This window comes from Medicago sativa, chromosome 5 (genome assembly GCF_051527215.1).
Source record: "Medicago sativa cultivar Bolivia chromosome 5, Bolivia_mono, whole genome shotgun sequence".
Taxonomy (NCBI): domain Eukaryota; kingdom Viridiplantae; phylum Streptophyta; class Magnoliopsida; order Fabales; family Fabaceae; genus Medicago; species Medicago sativa.
The window spans coordinates 20,031,868-20,058,135 of NC_140753.1; the positions used below are offsets into that span (position 1 = coordinate 20,031,868).

The following is a 26,268-nucleotide window of genomic DNA, read 5'->3' on the forward strand; positions in this document are numbered from 1 at the left end:
CAAATATTCTAGGCGTCCAAGTGGTGTTGGGCACAGGTAAATATTTGGGTTTACCTTCTATGATAGGTCGAGATCGAAATGCTACTTTTGCTTATATCAAGGATCGTGTTTGGCAGAAAATCAACTCCTGGAGTGGTAAGTGTCTTTCTAAAGCAGATCGAGAGGTAATGATAAAATCTGTTTTGCAGACTATTCCTTCTTATATGATGAGTATCTTTCAGTGATGAACTCCTTTTGGTGGGGCAATGGTAAAACAACACAAAGGGGAATTCATTGGATGAATTGGGAGAAGCTTTCAGCACCAAAGATTCACGGAGGTATGGGTTTCAAGGACCTCTCTACTTTTAATTTAGCTATGTTGGGTAAACAGGGATGGAAATTTATTACTGAACCAGACTCTCTGGTTGCTCGAATTTTTAAAGCTCGCTATTTCCCGTCTGGTTCCTATCTCACGGCTACTGTTGGGCATAACCCCAGCTATGTTTGGCGTAGCATTATGCGTGCTAGATTTATTGTGAGTGGGGGTGTTAGATGGAGTATAGGTTCAGGCACGACCATTCCTATACTAAATGAACCATGGTTGCCAAATGGGGAATTTATCGGTAGTGATATTCCAGGTGCTCACTTCGTTCATAAATTTACTATTAATAGCTTGATGAATTTATATGATAAAAGCTGGAATGAACAGGTAGTTCGAGAAATTTTTAGTGATGATATAGCAAACAAAATACTCCATACGACACTTATTTCTCAGGTTGACGAGGACAAAATTATATGGAAAGCGGAAAGGCACGGACGTTACTCTGTTCGTATTGCCTACAGGTTATGTGTATCAGAACTTATTGACTCCTCTTATAACTGGCGCCCGGGGTATTGGGTTGGTATTTGGAATCTAAAAGTCCCACCGAAAGTCAAGAATTTAATTTGGCGTATGTGTCGTGGTTGCTTACTGACTCGTGTCCGTTTGTTGGATAAAGGCGTTACATGCCCCACTAATTGTGCTAGCTGCGACTCCACTCACGAAGATCTTATGGATGTTTTCTTTGCTTGTCCTTTTGCCTTACAGGTTTGGAATAGAACAGGTCTTTGGGGGTCTGTGCAACACGCCCTTTCTACTCCAGCCTCAGCTACGGAAGCTATATTTTACCTGTTAGAGAATTTGTCTGTTGAATTAACACAACGCCTGTCATCTGTAATATGGAGCATATGGAAACACCGCAATCTCATAGTGTGGGATGATGTAACAGAAACAAGCGCCAAGGTTGTCGAGCGTGCTATCAACATGATTGCGGATTGGAAACTGGCTAATACTCCGGATGTTCTCGCATCTAGTTCGAATTATCAACAAGCAACAACCTCCACCTCTCAACAACACCGAATTACGTGGCAACCTCCTGTGGCCGGAAGATATAAATGTAATATCGACGCGGCCTTCTCTTCGCAGGTCAACCGAACAGGTATTGGCATTTGTGTTCGCGACGCAGAAGGTACGTTTGTTCTGGCTAAGACTATGACATGCCCTTGTAATGTTCCGGTGGATGTGGGTGAAGCTTTAGGGCTGCACTCCGCGTTGCAATGGTTGAGCGATATGCAGTTTGACAATGTGGATTTTGAAACAGACTCTAAGTTGACAGCTGATGCTTTCATTTCTACCAGGAACGACTTGTCCGAATTTGGCTACATTATTTCCTTTTGTCGTTCTTTGTTCAGTACTTTCTTTTCTAACTCTATGGTGGAGTTTGTTAGGCGACAAGCCAACGTGGTTGCTCATGCTCTTGCAAGAGAGGTCATGTCTTTAGCTAGTCCCGCCGTTTATTTTGAAATACTCAATTGTATTGAAACTCTTATTAGCAATGAAATGCTATAAGTGTGTTTTCCCTCAAAAAAAAAAAACTAAGTTATCTAAGGATTTTCCTTAAAAAAAAAGTTATCTAAGGATTTTATGTCTAAATTATATAATAATTTAAGTTCCAGATGGTTTTCCTCTAAAAAAACAGTTCTGGATAATTTTTTGAACATACACTAAAATTTTATAATACAAATATTTATATTTTAACTTATATATACTATAATAATTATTAATTGATGTTAAAAAGTTTACACCCATTTGTTAAGAGTTTAATTTAACTAAAGATATTGTTCAACTATATTCTCTCCCGTCATATTTACAAGTAAAAAGGTATTTTTTAGGTTCATTGAACACATAATGTATTTGATCTCTATATTGACCAAATACATTAGGAATTGAATAAACCTAAAAAATATTTTTTTCTTATAAATATGATCGAAGATAGTATTTTTTTTTTCAACTGCGTTCGGACTCGAAATATGACGGCCTACAAAACATAGCTAAATCTGCCGCATAAAATTGGATATTAGAAAATACCTTGAGTTTCCAAATCCAATTTAAGTTGTGATTCTTGTCTACTCATAAAGAAAATAACATTTGATTGTTGTCAATAAGGGTAGGAATAGGGCAGACTGAGCCGGACTTTGCTTAAATAGGCCAAACCTAGTTGAAAAAACTAAAGTATAAGTTTGATCAATTAATCTATTAAAGGTTTTACTTTAAGTCTGACCTGACATTTTTAAAAGTTCCGCCTAGCCAATTAGCATGTCTAAAAACCTAATTTGTACTAACAATTTTAAATATAACATTTAACCTATTTATAAAAAGGCTAGCAAAACATATTTTCAATTTTTTTTGGTGGATAGATGAGATGGCAAAGCCATCATAAAACTCACACACAAAGTGGAGGTATCGGGGTTCGAACCCGGTCGTGACGTTCAGCCTAACAATTTCGACATTTTTCTCAGTTGAGCTAGGACTTCTGGGACAACAAACATATATTTTTTTAAAAGGCTAATAAGTCAATAAAATTTTCTAGATCAAAAGAAAGACAAAAAAAAAGTCAATAGCATTTTGTAAAGCATGTATATCCTATAAAATTTTGTAGAGCTTGCACATCTATTTTTGGCCAAATACCACTTTTGGTCCTTTTAGTTTTTCATAATTTCTAAGTTAGTACTTTAAGTTTCGAAAGTTTCAATTAGGTCCTTTTAGTTTAACAGAATTCCCTAGTTAGTCCTTTAAGTTTCAAAAGTTTCAAATAGGTCATTTTAGTTGATAAACTATTTCACCGTTACCCATGCTGTCAGTATCCGTTTAACTGATGCTGATGTAGCCGTAAGTTGTTGACTTGGATCAAAATGCTGCCTTTTAAAAGCTTCATGGTGTCAAAATGCTATGTTTAATGGTCACAAATGATCATTTATAGTGCTAGAAAGGCAGCTATTTACAACAACAAACGCCTTTCTAGCACTATTAAACGACATTTATAGTGTTAGAATGATATTTGTGACCATTAAACATAATGTTTTGACACCCTGGAGCTTTTAAAAGACAACGTTTTGATCCAAGTCAACAACTTAACGGCTACATCAACATCGATTAATAATTAACTGACAACAGGGGTAACGGTGAAATAGTTTATCAAGTAAAAGAACATATTTGAAACTTTTGAAACTTAAAGGACTAATTTGATAATTCTGTCAAACTAAAAAGAGTAAAAATGGAATTTGACCTCACACACATATATATAGACACACCCATGAGTCGGTCTGATGCATCTAATAGACTTTCCTATAAGTCACCTATTTAAATTAATAAACTTTTTTAAAAACTTGAACCTATTCGTGTTCTCAGACCATCTTCATTGGGAGGGTCTTAACTATTTAAGACCCGGTACCTATTAGGTACCCCCAATGAGGAGAATATTTTTCAGGGTCTTATAAGACCCGGAGTCTTACTTAAGACCCCCAATTTTAAGCGGGACCCGCACTCTTTTAATATTAAAAAATTGAAATATAATGATATAAAGTTATTGATAGTTGATTAGTGGGTCCCATTCAAGAACTTTGTGTGAGATTTAGGTTGGAGTGATCGAGTGCTTATTAGGTACTACTATTAAAAAAATTATAAATGAGTGATGTGTATACGTGAGATCTATTTAAGAACCCAAAAATGGGTGTCTACATTGTGGATGCTCTCACCCTTACTTGTCAATATCATGAAAGCGGGTCTAGTCTAGGAGAGTATGATAACGAGTTTTGTGGAATATATTCCCTGCATTAATCAATCACTTCTTCAAGTTTTCTTTAAAGAAGAGTCCACTATTTTCAAGTTAATTAAATTATTAGAAAAAATACGAAAAAAGTCCATTTCCCTAGAATATCGTAGAATGAACGTACATGAGTCATCACGACAATATGAAATTATTATTTATACCAAATTTTTCAACATTTCATTACCCAATTAGATTTTACTGACTTGATACTACGTAGCCTTCATTTACCAACCAAAGTCTAAGGTATCGAAGAATTGGTCTGCAGTAAATCAATGAATATAGCATATTGCATTTTTTTTATCAGATAGTATATTGCTTTTATTAGTCATATTTCATGAGTAATAATATTTGTATAACTTTTTTAAAAAAAATATTTGTACAACTATTTAAAAAAATATTTGGCCCCCTATGTTTGCCAAAATTGCGATTTCGGCCCCCTATCTTTGAAAACTACAAAACCGCCCCTTATGTTTCGGTTTCGTTGCACTTTTGGCCCCCATGGTCAATTTTGACCTGGTCCACGCTGACATGGCATCCACATCACTTATGTGGGGGGCCAAAATCGCAACTTTTGCAAACATAGGGGGCCAAAAGTGCTATTAAGAATATTTTTTATTTTTTTAATTCATTTTACCTTTTTTTTTCATTTTTTTGTTTTGAAAAAATTTAAAAAAAGAGGGAAAATTAATAAAAATCGAAAATAATGAAAAAATTTAAAAAAAAATTGGAAAAATGAAAAAAAAATATGGAAAAAAAATTTCGCATTTTTTTCATTTTTTTGTTTTGAAAAAATAAAGAAAGAGGGAAAATTAATAAAAATCGAAAATACTGAAAAAATTTTAAAAAAAATTGAAAAAATTAATAAGAATGAAAACAAAAATCTGGAAAAAAAAAATTCGCATCACATGTGTGTATATACATGCCACATCATTAAATCATTTTAATAATAAAAATCATTAAAAATTGAAAATCTTTTAAAAATAACAAAAAATCCTATTATCTTTTTACAAAATAAAAGATTTATTTTTTTAAAATTTTAAAAATAACAAAAAATCGGATTATTTTTTTTGAAAAATAAAAGAAAAAAGCAGAAAAGATATTTAGATTTTTTTTCGAAATTTAAAAAATTAGAAAAAAGTTTGGATTTTTTACAAAATATAGAAGATATTTAAAAATACTGGAATTTAATTTTCCAAATAAAAAAGTTTAGATTTTTTTGCGAAATAAAAAACTGGAAATCTGGATATATATTTTTTTAAAATCCAATTATAATAGAAAAATTAAATTTTAAAAATCATATCATCTGAAGAAAAAAATTGATTTTAGTTTAATTAAAAATTTAGGAAAAAAATCTGTGAAGCTTGAATTACATAGGAATATTTTTGTAAAAAGAATTATTAATGCGTGTAAAATTTTAAAAAGTGTCTTATTTAGGAGACATTAAAATTTAAAAAGTGAGTACCACAAGTTTCTCTTCCAATCTCTTTTGAACTAAAATTGATTTTTTTTTCTTCAGATTATATGATTTTTAAAATTTAATTTTCATATTGTAATTGGATTTTAAAAAATATATATCTAGATTTTTAAAATTTGAAATATTTTCCAGTTTTTTATTTCGCAAAAAAAATCTAAACTTTTATTTTTTAAAAAGATAATCTGATTTTTTGTTATTTTTAAAAGATTTTCAGTTTTTAATGTTTTTTATTATTAAAATGATTTAATGATGTGGTATGTATATACACACATGTGATGCGAAATTTTTTTTTCCAGATTTTTGTTTTCATTCTCATTAATTTTTCCAATTTTTTTAAATTTTTTCAGTATTTTTTACATTATTTTCGATTTTTATTAATTTTCCCTGTTTTTTTTTTAATTTTTTCAAAATAAAAAAATGCGAAATTTTTTTCCAGATTTTTGTTTTCATTCTTTTTAATTTTTACTATTTTTTTAAAAAAATTTCAGTATTTTTTTCATTGTTTTCGATTTTTATTAATTTTCCCTCTTTTTTTAAATTTTTTCAAAACAAAAAAATGAAAAAAAAAAAAAGAAAATGAATTAAAAAAATAAAAAATATTCTTAATAGCACTTTTGGCCCCCTATGTTTGCAAAAGTTGCGATTTTGGCCCCCCACATAAGTGATGTGGATGCCATGTCAGCGTGGACCAGGTCAAAATTGACCATGGGGGCCAAAAGTGCAACGAAACCGAAACATAAGGGGCGGTTTTGTAGTTTTCAAAGATAGAGGGCCTTAATCGCAATTTTGGCAAACATAGGGGGCCAAAAGTGCTATTAAGCCCTATTTTCAAGTTAATTAAATTATTAGAAAAAATACGAAAAAAGTCCATTTCCCTAGAATATCGTAGAATGAACGTACATGAGTCATCACGACAATATGAAATTATTATTTATACCAAATTTTTCAACATTTCATTACCCAATTAGATTTTACTGACTTGATACTACGTAGCCTTCATTTACCAACCAAAGTCTAAGGTATCGAAGAATTGGTCTGCAGTAAATCAATGAATATAGCATATTGCATTTTTTTTATCAGATAGTATATTGCTTTTGTTAGTCATATTTCATGAGTAATAATATTTGTATAACTTTTTTAAAAAAAATATTTGTACAACTATTTAAAAAAAAAAGATATTTGTATAATTATTTTGTGACTTATTCATTGTAAGGTGAATTCTAGCCACTTAGTTATTTGACAAAAAAAATTTTGTGACAACGTTCTTTCTTTCTCTTTTCATTGGTTAAAAATAATAGAGAAATAAAAAAGAAGAAATGGAGTAAGAAGGTGTGAGTATGATAAAAATCTAGATTGGTGGTGACGCTCGTCGGTTGTCTTTTTGGGATCCGGTTGTGGCAAGAATTAAATATTAAATATAGATTGTCTCAATGAAGAGTCACACTTTATCGTTTGGTGGCCGCTTAATCCTCCTAAAGTCTGTCCTATCTTCTCAACTTGTCTATGTTCTTTCCTTCTTCAAAGCTCCCTCATGTATCATCTCCTCTGTTGAATCTTTTTTTAATAATTTTCGGGGTGGGTGTGAGGATCATAGGAAAATTTCTTGGGTCACTTGGGAGACAATTTTTATGAATAAGGAGTATGGTGATTTGGGGGTTCGGCAGTGAAAGATTTCAATACTGCTTTGTTAGATAAATGGTGTTGGAGGTTGTTAGTTGATAACGGGGGTTTGTGGTTTAAGGTCTTGGCGGTCCGGTATATGGTGTGTCGGGGGGGGGGGGGGGGGGGGGGGGGGGGGGATGCTGTAGGTAGGACGTGCTTGTTCTTCCTGGTGGAGGGAGGTGGGGCGCATCCGTGATGGGATGGGGGAGAGGGGGATAGGTGGTTTGCGGATAATGTGAGGAGGAAGGTGGATAATAGTGTTAATACTCTTTTTTGGGCGGATAGGTGGTTGGAGGAGCTGCCTTTGTGTGAGAGATTTGGTCGTCTTTACCTTTTGTCTGATTATAAAGCGAAGTCGGGGGTTGAGATGTTTTCGTTACGTTAGGAGGAAGGGGGAGAAGCTTGGAAATGACGCCGTCAATTATTTGCATGGGAAGAGAATATGGTGGGTGAGTGTACGACTATTTTACTTGATGTCATTTTACAAGTTAATACTCTGGATGAATGGAAGTGGCTTCCCAATCAAGGTACTAGTTACACTGTTTGTGGTGCCTATCAGTTGCTCACTCATCAGAAGGATCATCACTTGGATACGGTCTTGGACAACGTTTGGTATAAACAGGTTCCGTTGAATGTGTCTATTTGTGCTTGGCGCCTTTTGTGCAACTGATTATCGACTAAGGATAACTTGTTCAACAGATTGTTTGGGCATTGGTTGATGCTGCTTTTGTTTCGTTTGTAATTTTGTAAACTTTATGTAGTCTCTCTGGTACACCTTCTGCTGGAGGGACTCCTATTTAGCTGTTAATATATATTTCATTTTGCTTTGTTAAAGAAAAAGTACGTATGAGATTGAATTGTATAAAAATTGTTACAAAATAGTTGTATGAATATCATTTCTCTTTTTATTACGCTAATGCATGTAAAACACGAACAATAATTTTTATTAAATTTTGATTTTCAACGATAAATCACGACCAATAGTTTTTATATACGAAGCCGAGGCTTTTCATAGTTTATCAAAGCATTGTTTTATTTTCAAAACTGTCATGTTATATCACGAAGCGGCACACCAACTCCCTTATTATCATTTTTGCTCTCTCCTAAAGTTATTTTCAATTTGTGTCTTTTGTTATCTCTCATCTTCCATCCACGAGCACTTCACCTTTCTTTGCATGACACTTCAAAGTGGATTACCTCCAGTCTCCAGATAAATGGATGATATGATATATATGTTTGAATTGTTGGAATAAAAACCTTAAGCTATATTAAGAACCGATTATTTAATTGGAGGCTAGAGTGCATTTGTCTGGGTTTAAGGTCAAGGAGTCATTCCCATGATATTCGTCTATAACAAATTGAGATATATTACTACAGAAATGACATTTCACATCAGTGGAATTTGACTTTTCACATCGGGTCCCAACCGATGTAACTAAAGGTGAGGTTGTATGTCCACCCCTTTTCACATCGGCTAGTTGCCCGATGTGAATTACGATTTTCGACATCGTGAATTTTAGCACTGATGTGATATATGTCGCCAAGAACTGAATATAAGGATTTTCACATCGGCAATAATGAAACCACCGATGTGAAATCTATATTTTCGAAATAAAAAAATCATTTTTCCCATCAGCAAGAGGCTCAACTGATGTGAGATCTAACATTTAAAAAAATATATATTTATTCCAATTTTTTGACTGCATGACATTAACAAACAGATGAATATTCAATACATATAAACAACTATCAAAGCCTTTTCTCACAGTCTGGTTCAAATAAAATAAATTTACAAGTTGTACAAACATGTACAAAATAGCCTAAAAATCAACTTAGTAACTTAAAATTAAAACCAAGAGTGATCACATATTCAAACATGTACAAAATAGCCTAAAAATAACATAACCAAAAACCAAGTTGTTCAGTATTTAAATCACACTGACTTACTAACTTACAATTTGAAGTTTAATAGTCTTCCCATCCAGCTGAACAATGAAAAGCTTTTGTTTGACATCGCATCCTTCACCGTAAGTGAGAGTAATTTTCATGTGAGAAGGAGAAGTAAATCTTTCCGTTGAATCTAAACATGAAATAATATGAGTAAGGTTGTCTCACTAATAAAAGTTTTTAATGTTGACTATATATGGTTAATGGTCAACATTTCTCTCGTGCGCATATAGCATACTTATAGTCTAACTGTGTATGTGCACGCGCGTACACTCACACAGTCTTGACTATATATCTAATAGAACTCATTAACATTGTCCATTATATATATATATATATATATATATATATATATATATATATATATAATGGACAATGTTATATGTATTGCTTTAATCGATTGAAGTTTTTCTTATTGAATGCCATGCCTGAAGACTAAGCACTAACGCCTAGCACCTCACTTCATCTTTAAATCAATCACAACCAAATTCTATAGTTTACAACCATTAGACTAACCCCTATAAAGTGTATACAACAATTTACGACTAACGATATTAAGTACTAGAGCATGATCAATAGGCTAAACATTAAATCAATCACAACCAAATTCTATAGTTTACAACCATTAGACTAACCCCTATAAAGTGTATACAACAATTTACGACTAACGATATTAAGTACTAGAGCATGATCAATAGGCTAAACACCTCACATTTCATAACATGAACGAAAACAGAAAAAATATGTTGAATTGGTGAAACAAAGTTGCTCACTTTTGGGAAGGCCGAGTTGATGAGGTAGGAGAGAAACTGTCCCCCGATGATGAGAAATCCATTGAGACTAACTAAGGCACCTCTTACTCTAGTTGGAGAAGCTTCTGAGATGTATAACAGAGAAGCCATTCCAACATCAAGACCAACAAAAACACAACCGAGAATGAGAATAGATGTGGACTCATTGCACCGGCCATTATTGCAGAACCAATAAAAAAGAGAGTGTCTGCAATTAAGATTGCTTTTTTCCTTCCGAAGCGATCGTTAATCCATCCACCAACTGCAGTAAATATTGTGTCTCTCAGCAAATATTGGTCATAGTAAGTAGTACAGTAAGTCACTATTAAACAAAAAAATATTGTAACATCCTAAAATTGTCATTAAAAAAATAAATAAATTATTTAAAGCCCATTCATAATTATTTAAACAAAAATTGTATGTTTCTTATATAGTACTACCTCCGTCCCTAATTATAAGACCCTTTTGAGAATTTTTTGTGTCCCTTTTTGTAAGACCCCTTTGCTATTTCCAACTACATTAATTATTTCTTTACATACATGCCCCTATTTATTATACATCTTTTTCTTCAATCACCAATAAATAGCATATGGAAAACATAAACTAATTCTCTCTCTTAAGGATAAAATTGTAAAAACAATAGTAATTACACACAACTTTAATATAAATATCCAATTTCTTAATTCCCGTGATTTTAGCAAAAGGGTCCTATAATTAGGGACGGAGGTAGTAATGGAGATTATTTCAATGAGGCAAAGAAAAAAAACATTTGTTTCTTATGATAATAATGGAAATAAAGAGTAAGTACCTGAAGCCATCTCTTTCTATCCACTTCTTTGAAATCATCTCTGACCAGTGTCATACCCAAAGAGAAGGCCACCAATACCAGCAAAGAAAGCAAGTCGAAGGACATAAGGAATTTTCTTCACGCTTTCAATGTTAAAATAACAAAATGCAAACAAAAAACAAAGGGGGGATAAGACTAAAATAAGAGTGGTAACTGATATCATTTCAATGGTTTCTAGATAGACTTTAATAATTAACTAAAAAATCATGCATTCAAGACCCAGCAGAGACACGAGATATCAACAGAATAAAGACCTCCACTACTGCTGAATTCCATTTGGCTAGTTATATACTATACATCTACAAAAGACAGAACATGGATACAACCTAAGTTAGAAAAATAAATAACAATATATACATGAAAACGTAATATACAATGAATGATTACAATAATTTAATGGTTAGCTCCCTCTATCAATATGTTGGGAAGAAAAGCATTGAAAGAAAAATGGGGAAAATGTTACAACAGTGAGCCAATTAAAAAGGGCACATAATCAACAAAGCAAAATTCACAAAAAAAAAAAAAAGAGAGAAATCTAACGTAAAAACAAAGAAATTGAAAACATGCATACATTATCAAAATGCAAAACATCAATAAGTAAATTCCCATTGGATTTGAAGGGGAAAAAGTATTTTTTTTTTCTAGTGTCACTTTTAACTATAAAAATGCCACTTTGTTTACTACTTTCAAATACTTCACATAGTTTTTCTTTATTTTTTTCCACCAATCATTGAAAAATGAAAACAGAGTGAATACTAAGTAGGCAGTATCACTTTGAAATTAAAAAAGAAATTGGTTATGTTCTCAAACAAATCAAGCCCTATGTAGCACTGGCACTCCATGATGAAAGTGTGTCCAGTGTCCAACAACAACACATGTACTAGTTGCATTCAATTATACCATTTTCTCAGATTATTTACCCATGTCCACGTGTCAGTGCTTTATAAATCAAAGGTGTTATTTACTTTTTCTCTCGAAAAGGAAAAGAGGACAAACTTAGTAACACCAACACTAGTTTATATCACTTAGTTCCTTGACTCTAACATCAATGCATGAAGCATTTTCCTTAACTCTAACATCAATTAACTTAAACCATCTAACTTAACTCTATCAATTTCCTTAAATCATCTAAAAAAACAATAAATAAAGTAACAAAAAAGTGAAGAAACAATGGACAATATATACCATCCATTGGTTGATGATTATTGTTCTCAGCCAAATCCGTATGTGGAATCACGTGCGGCACAAGCATATCTTCATCTTCCTGCTGTTGTTACTAAAAAAACCAAAAAAATAAAAAAATTACCAAAACATAAACAAAATCACCATCACACTACTTTTGATCGACTAAACACACAATCCCTAATAAAATCCCCAAAATCAAAAACGAAATGCAACAAAATTGAACGATAATTTAACTAAACAAAATCAAAATAACAATCCCAAAACGAAAACCTCATCACTGCTAGTTCTAACCACACAACACTCAATTTCAACTTCAAACACAACATTTATACAAAATTGAAAGAGGCATTAAACAAAAATATGCATTAACAAGAAATTGAAAAAATGAAAATCAAAATTTGAAAAACGAGAGTAGAGAAGGAAGAGTGAGGTTACGTCAATGAGAGCAGGAGTCATGATGGTCATGATTGTTATGGAAATTGACCTACCGGTGCGGTGGTTGAAGGAAAACAATGGAGGAGAGAGAAAGTGCACTGTGAACGAAAACGAGATAACAACAGAAAACCCATATTTTCATAACCTGAAAAATTCATAAAAATTAGGGTTAACAAGAAATCACAGTATGAAAACCCATTCACTTTTTGAAAACTTACCGGAGAAGAGCTTTGCTTTCAGTGACAGAGAGAACCATGGCAAGAAACGGCGAGACAGTGAGAACAACGGCGAGAACGGCATCGATTGAGTGAAAACAACAACACGATTGAGTGAAACGTTGAGAACGATGGCTTCAATGAGTGTGATTATTAGAAAAAGATGGGTTTTAACGTGAAGGATTTGAATCGTGAAGGTTTAAGAGAAAGGGGATCTGAAGGATGAAGGGTGATTTGAGATCTACAAGAAGCGTGTTTTCTTCCCTAAAAAAAATAAAATAATGAAGCGTGTTTTTTTATTGGTTAAGAGAAGTTTGGCAAAAATTGCGAAATTGCCACCGCTTTTGTTTTCGCCTCACTTCAAAAATCCACTGATGGGAAATGTTATTGGTTATTTAGTTTTCCCCTCAGCTACTTGGGTCCGCTGATGTGAAGGATAAATCTAACTTCAATAAAATTTCAAAAATGCCACCGTACTAGCTTTCCCTTCAGCTATTTTGTCCCTTGATGTGAAATCCCTGCTGTGAAATGTATATTTTCTTGTAGTTTATCAAAGCATTGTTTTATTTTGTCAACGATAAATCACGACCAATATCAAAGCATTGTTTTATTTTCAGAACTGTCATGTTATATCACGAAGCGGCACACCAACTCCCTTATTATCATTTTTGCTCTCTCCTAAAGTTATTTTCAATATGTGTCTTTTGTTATCTCTCATCTTCCATCCACGAGCACTTCACCTTTCTTTGCATGACACTTCAAAGTGGATTACCTCCAGTCTCCAGATAAATGGATGATATGATATATATGTTTGAATTGTTGGAATAAAAACCTTAAGCTATATTAAGAACCGATTATTTAATTGGAGGCTAGAGTGCATTTGTCTGGGTTTAAGGTCAAGGAGTCATTCCCATGATATTCGTCTATAACAAATTGAGATATATTCTATTAGTTCTGAACAGTTTTGTTCATTCATGTTAATTAGGAACCAATTAATCAGTAGATGCACTAGCCAAACAAGGAGTAAAACTTTGTCAAAAAAAAAAAAGTTGACCGATTCAATGGCACGTTGACACGGGTAATAATTAGAAGAAAAAAAATAAAGATAATTTAATATATTTACATGTGTGTCATTGTCGGACAGTGGCGGAGCCTTTCATTGGATAGGGTAGGCCACGGTGCATCCTAAAAAATTAAAAAATTAACGACCATAGGTTTATTTTGCAAGATTTATACAATTTTGTGTCGGTTTTAGGTTTCAGCTGATCCAAATTCCTACAAAGTGGTGTAGTGGCCCACCCAAAAAATTTAAATAAATTCAATTATAGGTCTATTTTGCAAGACTTTAAACAATTTTTCAACGTTTATAGTTTTTTGTGGTTTCAAAAGTGGCATACGTGAATGTTGTGATGCTTATACTTGCCATGTTAGCAAAGGCTTATAGATCTTCGAATTTGCATAGGTTTCAAATCTCCCACATATTGTCCTGTCAACTTAAAATTCTCATAACAGTTGTAATGTACAAAAAAAGTTTCATAATTTATAGTAGTTGTTAAATATGTAATTATTTAGGTATCCACCCTAACTTTTTAGTCAAACTCCGTCATTTCAACTTCGTACTTAATGCTTATTACAAATTTAATTTGTGTTTATATCTTATAATTAATTTTAGTGGTCCACCCGAACATTTTTTTCTGGCTCTGCCATTGTTGTCGAACACAGACATGTGTCACGTCCGAAACACCTTCTTTGGTGTTATCTTAGTTAACATTTTGTTGTGTAATAACTTTGATGTACCTTCTTTTCATATTACTCCAGTGCATGATTGGGTTCCAACCCTTTATAGAAAGTGGGAAGAATGTCATCTAATTTTTTTGATCATGAAGAAATGATAAAAACAAAAACAAACTACAATCTCAAGCGAACAACTCCAAGAGCATCATCTAGAAGGGAACGATGCAGTTGAGGAGGGCAAAAAATCCAAGACTTTAGAGCATCCGAAGAAGAAGCACCTTGCTTAGCAAACCAATCCGCACACTCGTTACCTTGACGGAGGGTATGATGAAAATGAACAATCCAGTCTCGATGTTGCAGTTGGACAATCTGACTAATCAGAGGAGCATGAGGATGATGAGATTCGACATCTGACATGATTAAATCAAGAGTCATCCTAGAATCTGATTCAAGAATAATGTTCATGTGGCCCGCATCATACGCAATACGAAGGCCATGAAAAATGGCATACAATTCAGCCGCCAAGCAAGAAGTAATACCACAAAATCCAAAAAAAACCTAGCAACCAATCACCATTATTGTTTCTAATAAGACCTCCAAAACCTGATCTCCCAGGATTAGAAAGAGAACTACCGTCAACATTAACTTTGATAATATTATCCAAAGGAGGAATCAATTTAACCTGTCTAATGGGCTTCTGAGTTGCATCATTAGAAAGGTGCACCACCACATCTGAATGAAGAGAATAAATATGGCTAAGACAAACCCAATTTACCCAATCATTTCCATTAAAAACCTTCTGATTTTGTGCCTTCCATAAGACCCAACATGTTATAATGAAGATATTACCATTAGAAGCAAGGGCATAATGTTTGAACCACCAATTGAAATCTTGAGAATTGAAATTTGAATCTTTGTTGAACAACAAGGCATCCCAGATCGCCAATGAGAGAGAGCAATCTCTAAAGGTGTAAAGAAGTGACTCAATATTAACTCCACATCTCTTGCATGATGAATCTGAGGTTAAATGTCTTCGAATTTGGTGTTCCTTTTACTGTGTTTTCGATGATAGTCCTTTGTTAGGTGATGTTTCCTGTGGGTTTTTCAGATTGTCTTAGATGCACGGGTCTATGAGTTTACAATTGGGTGCTCCCCATCTATCATTTGTATGTTGCTATTTTACGACTTCTGGCCTAGCACCTCTTGTGCTGGTCAGGACTCATTGTGATTTTAATAAATTCCATTTTAGCTTCTTCAAAAAAAAAAATGTCTACTAACCCGAAATGTGTCATCTAATGATGTTGAGTTTGATGACTATTAATAAATTTTCTTATTTATTAAAAAAAATTGTTTGTGAAGAGTGATCCACACGACATTTTATTATACACTATTCTATAAAAAAAATGAAACCTTATCATCATCATCATCATTATTATTACTACTACTACTATTATCACCAATTAAAAAATCAGTTAAGTTTCATTAAAATATGAACAATTCACAATAATAATAAAATAGGGTAAATGAAAGAGTTAAATTGAAAAGAAAAAATACAACCCAAAAAGATGTATTCCTTTATATATTTGTGTTTCGGTGTAACATTTGTCTTTCAAATATTCTCCTCTCAAACAAAACAAATTGAGAAATATCCTATTAGTTATATTTAAAGTTGTAAATTGTGAATGAATGATTTAAGCAAGCTATTAAACAAAAATTCTAGTCTTTCTCTTTTTCTTATGAGACATATGTCCTTTCTCTGATTAGAATAATTATTACTGTTAATTTCTATTTCTTATCATTTGTACTTTCAATCACAGCACTAACTTCTACGTTTCACGAATTCAAAGCGGATCAGGATCTCCGCTATGAATCATATCTCACCAATTTTCAAAACCTACAAATCAAAACTAAATCATTTTCTCCTATTTATTTTCAAACCATTTCATATCAATAAACTTCATTTAATGTTGGAACTGTCTTTCTCTTGTACCTGAATCGGTTAGAGAAATTGATCAACTTATAGATGAATCATACCGTCAAATCATGGAGGCGCTTACAAGAATGCATAACATGGTGCAAATAAGTAAATAAGAAGCTCTTCCGAAAACAAGAACGAGATCTATTTTTTTTTAGCAAACAAACGCCCAAGTAACAATATCCAAAGTTCAATAACGACAATGGAGGTTACGAAAACATTTGCTAAAGACCCTTTTGGATTCTCTAATTATTAAGTATACCCCACTAGAGAGAGAGGAAGTTTCACTTTCAATAACAAAGATATTGTTAAACTTTTAAAGGACTGAAATGGAAGTTCTGGATGTCAAAGCTAAGCTTTGATAATGACCAATCAAATTCACATAGTGCAAACTGCCAAAATTCCATAAATATTGGGGATTTGCAGTACCCAACAAATATATCAACCCAAAAGATTCAAAATAAAACTCTAATACCCGCCTTCACATCGAGCGTGAACTAGAATCCGATTTTCTCATACTCTATAAAATCTGACTCTAAATCTCCAATAATATGAACATAAATATCACTAGCTAAAAAAGCAAAGGAAAATGATGAACTTTTAAAAATAAGTCTAGGAGCAAAATGATGGTACCAATAAACGGTATAACAGGAGCTTCCACGGCCCTTTCAAGAGAGACAGTTAATAAAACGTCAGAAACCGAAATCTAACAAAATGTGTGTTAGTCTACAGGAGGTAACCATCATATCATTTGAAGTGACAAAGTCAGTCTATAATGATAATATTATTCACAAGTTGAAGGTGACTTGTCAAGACGTGTGATATGTACACCAACCACTAATGGCACCTCCTCCTGTTTTGAAGGAAGAACTTTAAAATGAAATGAAATGCAGCTTGCCATCCATCCATCAGCTTGCTTGTGCAGTTTGAATGAAAGCTTGAAGCAAACTCTGAGCTGCAAATGTTTGATCAGGTGTTCCAGATATCACAACCTTCCCTCCACTTGTACCGGTGCTGCTGGGATCAAATACAGTAACATCTGCACCTGAAATCTGGTCCCAGAAACAACATTAGAACATATTAATATCATCTTCAATAGATATACTATTTCCATAATCCTTATACAAATAAAAAAAAATTGAGAAAACGAGACTATTTTAATAATTAAAATGACACCAATAAACATTTTGCAACCGTCCTTAAGGAGATTGAAACTCAGCCCTCGTGGACACCATAATCCCAAATACAATAAATACAATCTAAAAATAATATGTATATTAAGATTTTCACCTTTCATTTGTATTAGTATTATATCTGCATCTGCATTTTTTTATTAAACAGTTTAAATATAAAAAGGGTTAAAATGAAAGCTCTTGATACCAAAGTCTAAACTTTGATAATGGCCAATAAATTTCACATAGTGCAAACAATGCCAAAATTCCCTAAATTTTTTGAAGTTACAGTACCAACAAATGTAACAACATGAAATGCAAGTTTCATACTCAGATGAGATATACCTTTTTTTTCCGACCTTAATTAAAATCATTAGCACTCCAAAAACCACAATGATCAAATGATTCAAATCACTCCAAATACTCAGAAGAAAGTTTAACACAGCCCAACCACGAGTCACGGCAAATTAAATAATTCATAACATCTTTCTAAGGGAATAAATAATCGCACACCTGTCTAATTCGATCTAAATTGCCGCCATCTTCACCATAAACAGAACCAAAGACATGCTCTGAGACTATAATCTCCACAGTAGTGTTTGTCACAGTGGCAACAATGTTTCCTCTGCCGAAAGATTTTACCAAAACAGAAAGGTTGAAAAAGGATCAGAAGCAGGAAGATGTCTTCACAGATTGAGTTATTTGTTTATCCAGCAATATATTATTTTATGTATTTGTAGTGAATATTTATTATGCCATTGGCTTCTACATCTAATGATTATAGGAATCTAAGATTTTACTAAGGGAAAGGGAGAAAGAATCACAGCAATGGCGCATACTCCCAGCTGGATTATACTGACCTGCCAGGTTCCACATTCTCAATTAAATTCGTATTTGATTCCCCAGTTTCTGTGACCTTTTTAGCTTGATACACCCCTGCATTCTGCAAATATACAAGATTCTTAACAATCTTGTACTAAAAACCCTTGGAAAACAAGAGATGTAATAGAATATCAAAAGATGGTTAAAATAAAGAAGGTGAAGAATACCTGTGGTAGAAACCTCGCAAAAGGAAAAGAAGGTTTTTTGCGGGTAATGAACTTACTCCTAACAGTATCTTTATTTAAAGGAAAACTTGGTTTGATTCTTGCTTCAGCAAGCACCTCATTGGGCAAAGGATTATCCCTAATTATAGAAGTGATTTTACGTAGAGCATTTTCTACGCATCTGTATCCACCAGTGATCTGCATGAAATATCTCTCTATGTATAAACATGACTAGCAAACAGTAAGAAAAGATTGTCGGAGCCCTGACAAGAAACTCAGCCACTGGCATGAGCGCTTCTGAGATTGTCTAGGAGAGAGAGCTTATGAAAACAGCTTATGACATGTCCATACGTTGTTTTCAACTTATTTTCATAAGCTCTTCAAGATAACTTATGAAAACAGCTTACAGTTTATATGAAAACATTTTGATTTTATTTTATTTATCTTGTTATAAATATAACTCACACATAAGTACTTATGATATAAATGCTTATTAAGTTGTTTATCAAAACAAGTTATCAATCTATTCTGACCACATGAATGCCTCAGTAGTAAAAGCACTAATGCAGTGCAACAAAATAAGATATTTGTTATCATTTACATTCTTAACTAAGCTGGCTGCAAAAGAAGAATTCTACAGCAATACAGAAGCAGATATAATAAGGATTGAAAAGATACCATAAACTAAGTACACGAACATTAGACGGAAGCTTCCAGAAACTAACAAATGAGGACCTTTATGTTGGATACAATAGCTTTTTTCTACTTTTAAGTATTTTATTGAGGATCTGTTTGGATTGACTTATCTAGCGACATAACCACTTGTGAGTCTATTTGAGAAAGCCTATGCAAACAGCTTATGAAATGTACATAAATTGTTTTCGGTTTATTTTCATAAGCTTTCCAGGATAGCTTATATAAAAGCTTGACTTTATTTTATCTTTTGTTATGCAAATAAGCTGAAAACAAATTGACAAGTCAATAAATTAACTGTTTTATCTGTAAACACTTGATTGAACTGTTTATCCAAACAGGACCTGAAATATATTTGTGTAAGTTAGGTAGCACTTCTACTAGCCAAGTATAATTAACTGTTTTCCATATTAAAGACCTTTAAATTGGAAATTAAGCAACAAACAAAAGTTATCCTTTTATCATGAAGGATATCAGCATATGATAATAAAATCAAAATCTAAACAATTACAGAAGCTCAGTGTAAAGTAACAAATATAAACTCTTGAGAACCTTAAAAAAAAAAAAAAAAAAAAAAAAAAAAAAAAAAAAAGCGTAGCTGTCTTGAATTATACAAGATACATAATTGTACCTGGACTACCACATCATTATCTGAAGCATTAGGAATTGGCTCTCCATGCAGTAGTTGAATATCAGCCCCACTCACTTCTCTCAATTCTGAAATCACCTGACCTTCATTACCAGTCAATAAATGTAACGTGCTTGTTGTGATTAAAAGCCTTGCAGTTACAGGTGATTCCACAGCAGTAGCTGGCTGAAATCCATTTCGAATGTGATCTTCAGCAATTCTAGTGAAGACAAGAATAACAGCATCTTGTGCAGGAGAATTACTTGATTCAAGGTTCTGGACGGAAAAAAAAATCTAGATCAATAATAGAAAATTATGGCAAATCAAAATGAGTATCAAAATCACATGACTAACCTCAAAAGCAGAAATAGTGACGATGCGCTCTTCATACTGACCTAAAGGAGGGGCAAAGACAATAGAAGCACCAGTTTGGATTTCAAAAGTTCTAACTATAGACCCTTTTTTGCCGATCACACTACCAGCTACGTTGTTAGAGCAAAGTAGTCTGAAAACAACTGCGTGTCCGGAACCTTTTGAGTCAATGCTAGAGTTTCCGTTAGCGTTTGTTGTCTGTTTTGAAGCATCGTTTATAGATAAACCTTCCATTGAAGGTAACCATGAATTAAGGTGAGGAAAAAGATCCTCATGTGTGTAAGAGGTTGACCTATCAGACGACTTAATAGTTGGCGGTGTGTTCAAAGATACTTTGCCCATCGGTGGACAATCTTGAAGACAATAAGATACATAAATCAGTGCTTTCTTTACAGCCAAACTTTCACCAGTTATCTGTCAATCAAACAAGTTCCCAGATAAAGAACAAGAATATTAAATAGTCAGTTCAATGATAAGTGAAAGGTGTTATTTTCGCAGTTCTTGAAAATATATTTAGTTAAATCAGTATAGACATTCGGTTAAATGACAGATCAGATTTAATCTGGTCGTCTACTTGCCAGTTTCCTCATTCTAATTTATCACACGGCCCACAGACCTACAATCCCAAAATTAAAGTTCCAATTCACTTTTATAACATACACATGGTATGATTTTCATGCCAAAATATAGGAAGAAAACAAGATCATGATTTCACTGACCATTAATAAAAACATAATACTTGACATGAATTCCACTTAGTATGAATGAATCCTTATCCCAAATTTCTCATAATAATAATAATAATACAAATGATAACCAATCTCCTTTCTTAAGGACTTTTATAAGAAAAATCAATAAAATGTGCGGCATTTAATTAACTTTGTTATTTTATTTTTTTTGAAGGAACTTTGTTATTTTATTGAATACTACATTTTTCAACAAATAATTTTCAATCTTAACCAAAAGGAAAGAATTCCAACGATTGAGGAAAAAAATATAAAAATTACTACTATTAAATTCTCCGTATAACAAATCATAGATATATTAAATGATTTAAAATCCACAATTTTGCCAGATCAAGCCACTTTTACGAATGTATTTTGAAATCGATAGTATCGGTGGCGGATCCAAAACCTTAGCCCAAAGGGTTCAAACTTTTGATTTCTTTGAGGAAAAATAAAATCAGGGGCTTCAAAATGCAAAATATATAGATGTATATTTGCATTTTTTTAAGCTCAACCACCTCAACGGGACTGCCTCCGTCCCTAGGTGGTAATGACATTGAAAAATAACGGCCTAACATTGAATTTCATGTCGGTGTAAAACTATTTTACAATCGCATACGTGGATTTAAACTCTATATTAAAACATTAATTAATGATTGAGTTATCTTAATTCAAAGAGCTCAACTTAGAGTCAAATCCAATAGCATTTACCGTGCCTAATAAGAACAAATAGTAATAATATTTAATTAGTAATTAATTTCATTTAACAAGTCATTAGTGATTAATTTAGATCCTCCATCGTGTGAACCTTTTTCATACAAAATTTTTAAGGCTATCCACAAAATATCTCTAAATATTTACTAGTGGTTGGGTGGGTAGCTCAACCGGTTTGAGTGCGGTCCGGTTCAAACCAGACAACCGAGAACCGCCAATCTAATAACTAATTACTAATATTTAGATAAATGTCCGTGTAAAAAAGTTTTAAATACAAATTAATTAATAGTAATAATAAGCAAAAGCAAAACTCACAAGAATTAACTCCTCATCTTTAGCAGCACAATGTGGAGCAGGACAAACCCTAATATTAGAACCACTATTATTCCTAATATTACTTATATTCTTCCCTCCTTTCCCAACAATAGCACCAATTTGAGAACTATGTGCCAACAATTTCCCATAAACTTCACCATTTCCCCCTTTCTCACTTTCAAGCCCCCAAACCCTATCAAAAACCCTAACAACACCTTCTTGTGCATTAGAAACCTCCATTTCCCTATCACCCAAAACAATCCCTTTTCGATCCGACATCGACCCAATTACCAAAATAACCCTATCATCAGTCCCAACCACCGCATCCTCGCAGTGGATTTTGCATCCGGTTTCTCGCCGGAGCTGAGAAACGATTGACCCTGAACTTCCGATCAAACCACCAACCGTTGACGAATGACAGACCAAACGAAACGCGATCTGACCCGGTAGAAGTTTGAAAACGGGTCGTTTTCGGTTGTTCCTTTTCAACGACGACGGTGGTGGTGGTGGTTGTGGGTGGTGGTGATCAGTGGTTTCAACGGCGGCGGAGAAAGTGGGGTCTTGCATTTTTGAACGGAATTGTGAAAAGTTTGTGACTTTTGAAATGGGTTTTGCGTTTTGTTGAAGTTAACGTTGATGGATTGTGATGATTTAAGGAATTTTCATGGTGAAAAGGAGATTTGTTTGGGAATGAAAATGAAATAGAGTGAGAAAGTTGAAATGGAATGAAAAGGGTATTGTGAAGGATTGGTTTTGTTTTTTAGTGTTATTCTGTGTGTTTGGCTTTATTTGTTGACAAGCTTGAAATTGAGGTTTGTATTTTGTCTGCTAGCCAATAGAACAGTGTAATTGTGTTCTGTTATTAACAGCTTTGGTTAATGTGGGAAGCTGTAATAATAAATCAACTTTGTTAGCATTTCTCTAATAATTTTATAAAAAAAAAAATACCTAATAACAATAGTATAATAATAAAATAACGGTTATGAAAATGATTTTCAACAAATTGTGTTATTTAGCTCATATCTTCGATTTAAATTTTAGTTTGATATAATTTATGAGAATTAAAATGTGTTGTCTTTTTTTTTGTTACAAGGAAAAAGAAAAAGAAAAAACAACAGAAGCAAGAAAAAAGAAAGAAAAAAAGAAGGAACTAATCTCTAGAATAGAGAATTCCAACTGCGTCCATCGTGAGGAGGTCTAAGAGATCAGTTGAAGGAGAGACATGGCAGAGCAGCTCAGTATCCAAACCTGCTCCAAGCTTGGCCATAAAATCTGCACATTGATTACACTCTCTAAGAGTGTGGCAAACAGTTACATTACCTTGCCTAATCAGATCCTTCACATCCTGGATCAAGACAGCATAAACATGTTATCGCATAGACAGACCTTTGAGGAGGTTTATACAATGCAAGGAGTTGGTATAACAAACAAGCTCAAATGTATTCATTATTAAGACACATAAGATTTCAGTGACGCTGCCCACCAAACTGTGGCCGTGAAAACGAAGGCTTGGGGACCCGAAGAGACCTCCTTCAACCAATGGCTCACTCCCATATCTGCAAAAAAAATTGCATCATTGAATCCAACATGGTTTCAAATAATACGAGAGAAATTACAATCACGAACACAATGAAGAAAAGTCTCATCTTCACGACCACAACGAGAGCAAAGGGCCGATGAAGCCATATTCTTGTTGTTGAGCAATAACAGATTGGGGACAGAATTTTGGCAAGCCAACCAAAAAAGAAATCTGTGATGTTCTGGAGATTTTAATTTCCAAATCCAAAACCAAGAGGAAGAAATATTTTGGACATTTTTATCGGATTCAAATTTAGAAATGTGTGAATTTTACATGGTATTTGTCACTTTATTAACATAAAAACTAATGGAGAAAAATTGAAATTTGTTTAGTGTTTTAATGTTTGGTTCTTTCCATTGACATGCGTGGATGATGACTACAATGTAACACTAACCACTCTAGTTTGTACTTGTACTCTCGAGTCCTAACTACGTGATACCAAAATGTCAAATTTGTGTCGTTGGTTTTACCTAAACACAATTTGATTTTCTACGAGCTGGTTTCATTTTATGCAAAATGAAATGATTTTATCAACAAAAAAATACTATCAAAAGTTGATAACAAACAAATTTTATCTCATTAAATAGAGTAAGTTACATGGATCAAATTAAAATCATACACGGATAGGTCCATTCAGACTAACTCGACCAAACCAACTTAGATCCACTTATAGGGAGTTGGATTGAATGGTCATTTACAATTGATTTCATAAATAAAAGATAAAAGAAAACTCATGTGACATGTCGTGTATCGAGTAAACCCAGATCGAAACCTAATACATCATCCACCTGTTAAGAGGAGCAATTTGAAACAAATTCGGCAACCTAACCAACAAGCCTACTTATGTGTAAAAGAAAAAAATCTAAAAATGTTGATCATTTCTATTCTATGAGCTTGTATATTTATTCATTTAAAGAAAATATATCTAAATCCAATTCATTAAGAAGGAAAAGTTTAAGTGAACTATAACAAAAGAAAGAAAGAAAAAAGTAAAGTAAATGAAAAAAGAATCACCATGAAGGAACTAAAGGACAACTTTATATCAATAATAGTCATTTTTTAAATAAGGGTGATATTTTCTTTGGACGTAGTTCCATCTAATGGATATTCATTTCCTTTTGGACTCACAAACACATTATACATTGTATAAATTAAAGAGTCTATATCTTGTTGATAACTCTCTTCTCTTAAAAGTGAAATCTCACAATCCATAAAAAAAAAAAAAAAAAGGATTGATCCATACACTCATGAAGTAATATGTCGCCCTCAAAAAAAAAAAAAATGTCGCTATTGTATTAACTTGGAATACACCACACCTTATTGCCACATTAGGAAGTTTGAAGTTCCCAAAGGAGTGATGATACAGGTGCCTAAAAATTACACATGTGCAACTAATCCCCAAGGACCCAACTTTTGTTGGGGACCCAAATTTTATTACAACCGTGAAAAGGTAACGGTACATAGCTAATGGTTGTTTAAGATACATGACAAGAGACACATCCATGTTCATCGATTTTGCAAGAAATGAGTGTGGATGTGTCTTATATGATGACAATAATCGAGGTATGATTTTAGGTGAAGGTGTTGTGGAAAACCTATCCACAACCACCGTTAAAGATGTTATGCTGGTAAAAGGGTATAAACACACTCTCTTAAGTATAAAACAATTATGTGATAATGGGTATATAAATACGTTTAACACCTTAATTTGGATAATTTAGTACAATGTTGAAAAGGGAAAAGTGTTGAAGGGTATGTATTAGGGTCATAAATATTTATATGTTTGATTTAGATGATGTATTTAATAGTGAAACCAAGTGTCTTGTCGCTACGAATGAAGATTATTGGCTTTGTAATAGACGCCTTGGTCATCTCCACTTTGATTTTCTAAATAAAGTTGTATCCAAGTATCTGTGGTTAGTTTACCAAAAATAATTTTTTTTAAAACACAAACTTTGTGGCGCTTGTCAAAAGGGAAAGCAAACTATGATCTCTTTTAAACCAAAAAATATAGTGTGAACTAAAAATCCCCTCGAGCTCCACCTAGATCTCTTTGACCCCTCGAGGACAAAGAGCCTGGGAGGCAATTATTACGGCTTTGTCATTGTTTATGATTCTTATCCCCAAAATGACAGGAGAGGTAGTTCTATTTTTTTATGTTTCAACGATATCAACTGATATAGTCAATGATGACGCTCCACAATGAGATCCTTCAAAATAGTAGAGAAATGTGAGAAAACTAAACACTGGAATAAAAACACCTCACGAGAGCTTTTTCGTGATCTTGGATCATCACGAGAGAGTATCCTTTGAACAACATTCCAAGATAAGTCAATGATGACGCTCCACAATGAGATCCTTCAAAATAGTAGAGAAATGTGAAAGATAAATGTGAGAAAACTAAACACTGAAATAAAAACACCTCACGAGAGCTTTTTCGTGATCTTGGATCATCACGAGAGAGTATCCTTTGAACAACATTCCAAGATAAATAAGAAGGAGTATAAGTACTAGGTCTCACGTAAACAATTTATATAATTATTATGTTTCATAATATTTTACAAATTTTATTTTTTCATATTTTTAGGCAAGAAAAGGGTTAAGCCCCAACAACATAAACAAACATAAAAAA

General features: G+C 33.1%; 1 protein-coding gene and 1 long non-coding RNA gene across 2 annotated transcripts; both read right to left on the minus strand.

Annotated features, from left to right (window-relative positions):
- Nucleotides 1-8,973: 8,973 nt before the first annotated feature.
- On the minus strand, nt 8,974-11,682 carry LOC146920864 (uncharacterized). Its single transcript, XR_015010740.1, has 3 exons — nt 10,810-11,682; nt 9,984-10,263; nt 8,974-9,343 (listed from the first exon to the last, which is right to left on the minus strand). It is a non-coding gene; the product is annotated as an uncharacterized LOC146920864 (long non-coding RNA).
- Nucleotides 11,683-16,984: 5,302 nt separating this feature from the next.
- On the minus strand, nt 16,985-22,784 carry LOC146920865 (RNA-binding KH domain-containing protein). Its single transcript, XM_085714299.1, has 7 exons — nt 22,058-22,784; nt 20,286-20,717; nt 19,935-20,207; nt 18,614-18,808; nt 18,425-18,507; nt 18,078-18,189; nt 16,985-17,444 (listed from the first exon to the last, which is right to left on the minus strand). The coding sequence occupies exons 1-7, from the start codon at nt 22,622-22,624 to the stop codon at nt 17,301-17,303; spliced, it is 1,806 nt and encodes a 601-aa protein (XP_085570425.1). The 5' UTR covers nt 22,625-22,784; the 3' UTR covers nt 16,985-17,300.
- Nucleotides 22,785-26,268: the final 3,484 nt, after the last annotated feature.

What these genes read in the sequence shown, in the direction of transcription:
- LOC146920865 (XM_085714299.1), bottom strand. Translation starts at nt 22,624, where the DNA reads ATGCAAGACCCCACTTTCTCCGCCGCCGTTGAAACCACTGATCACCAC. An exon ending in AAGATGAGGAGTTAATTCTT is followed by an intron (nt 20,718 to 22,057) that starts GTGAGTTTTGCT and finishes TTTGATTGACAG; the next exon opens with ATAACTGGTGAAAGTTTGGC. An exon ending in TTGCGAGGTTTCTACCACAG is followed by an intron (nt 18,508 to 18,613) that starts GTATTCTTCACC and finishes GTATATTTGCAG; the next exon opens with AATGCAGGGGTGTATCAAGC.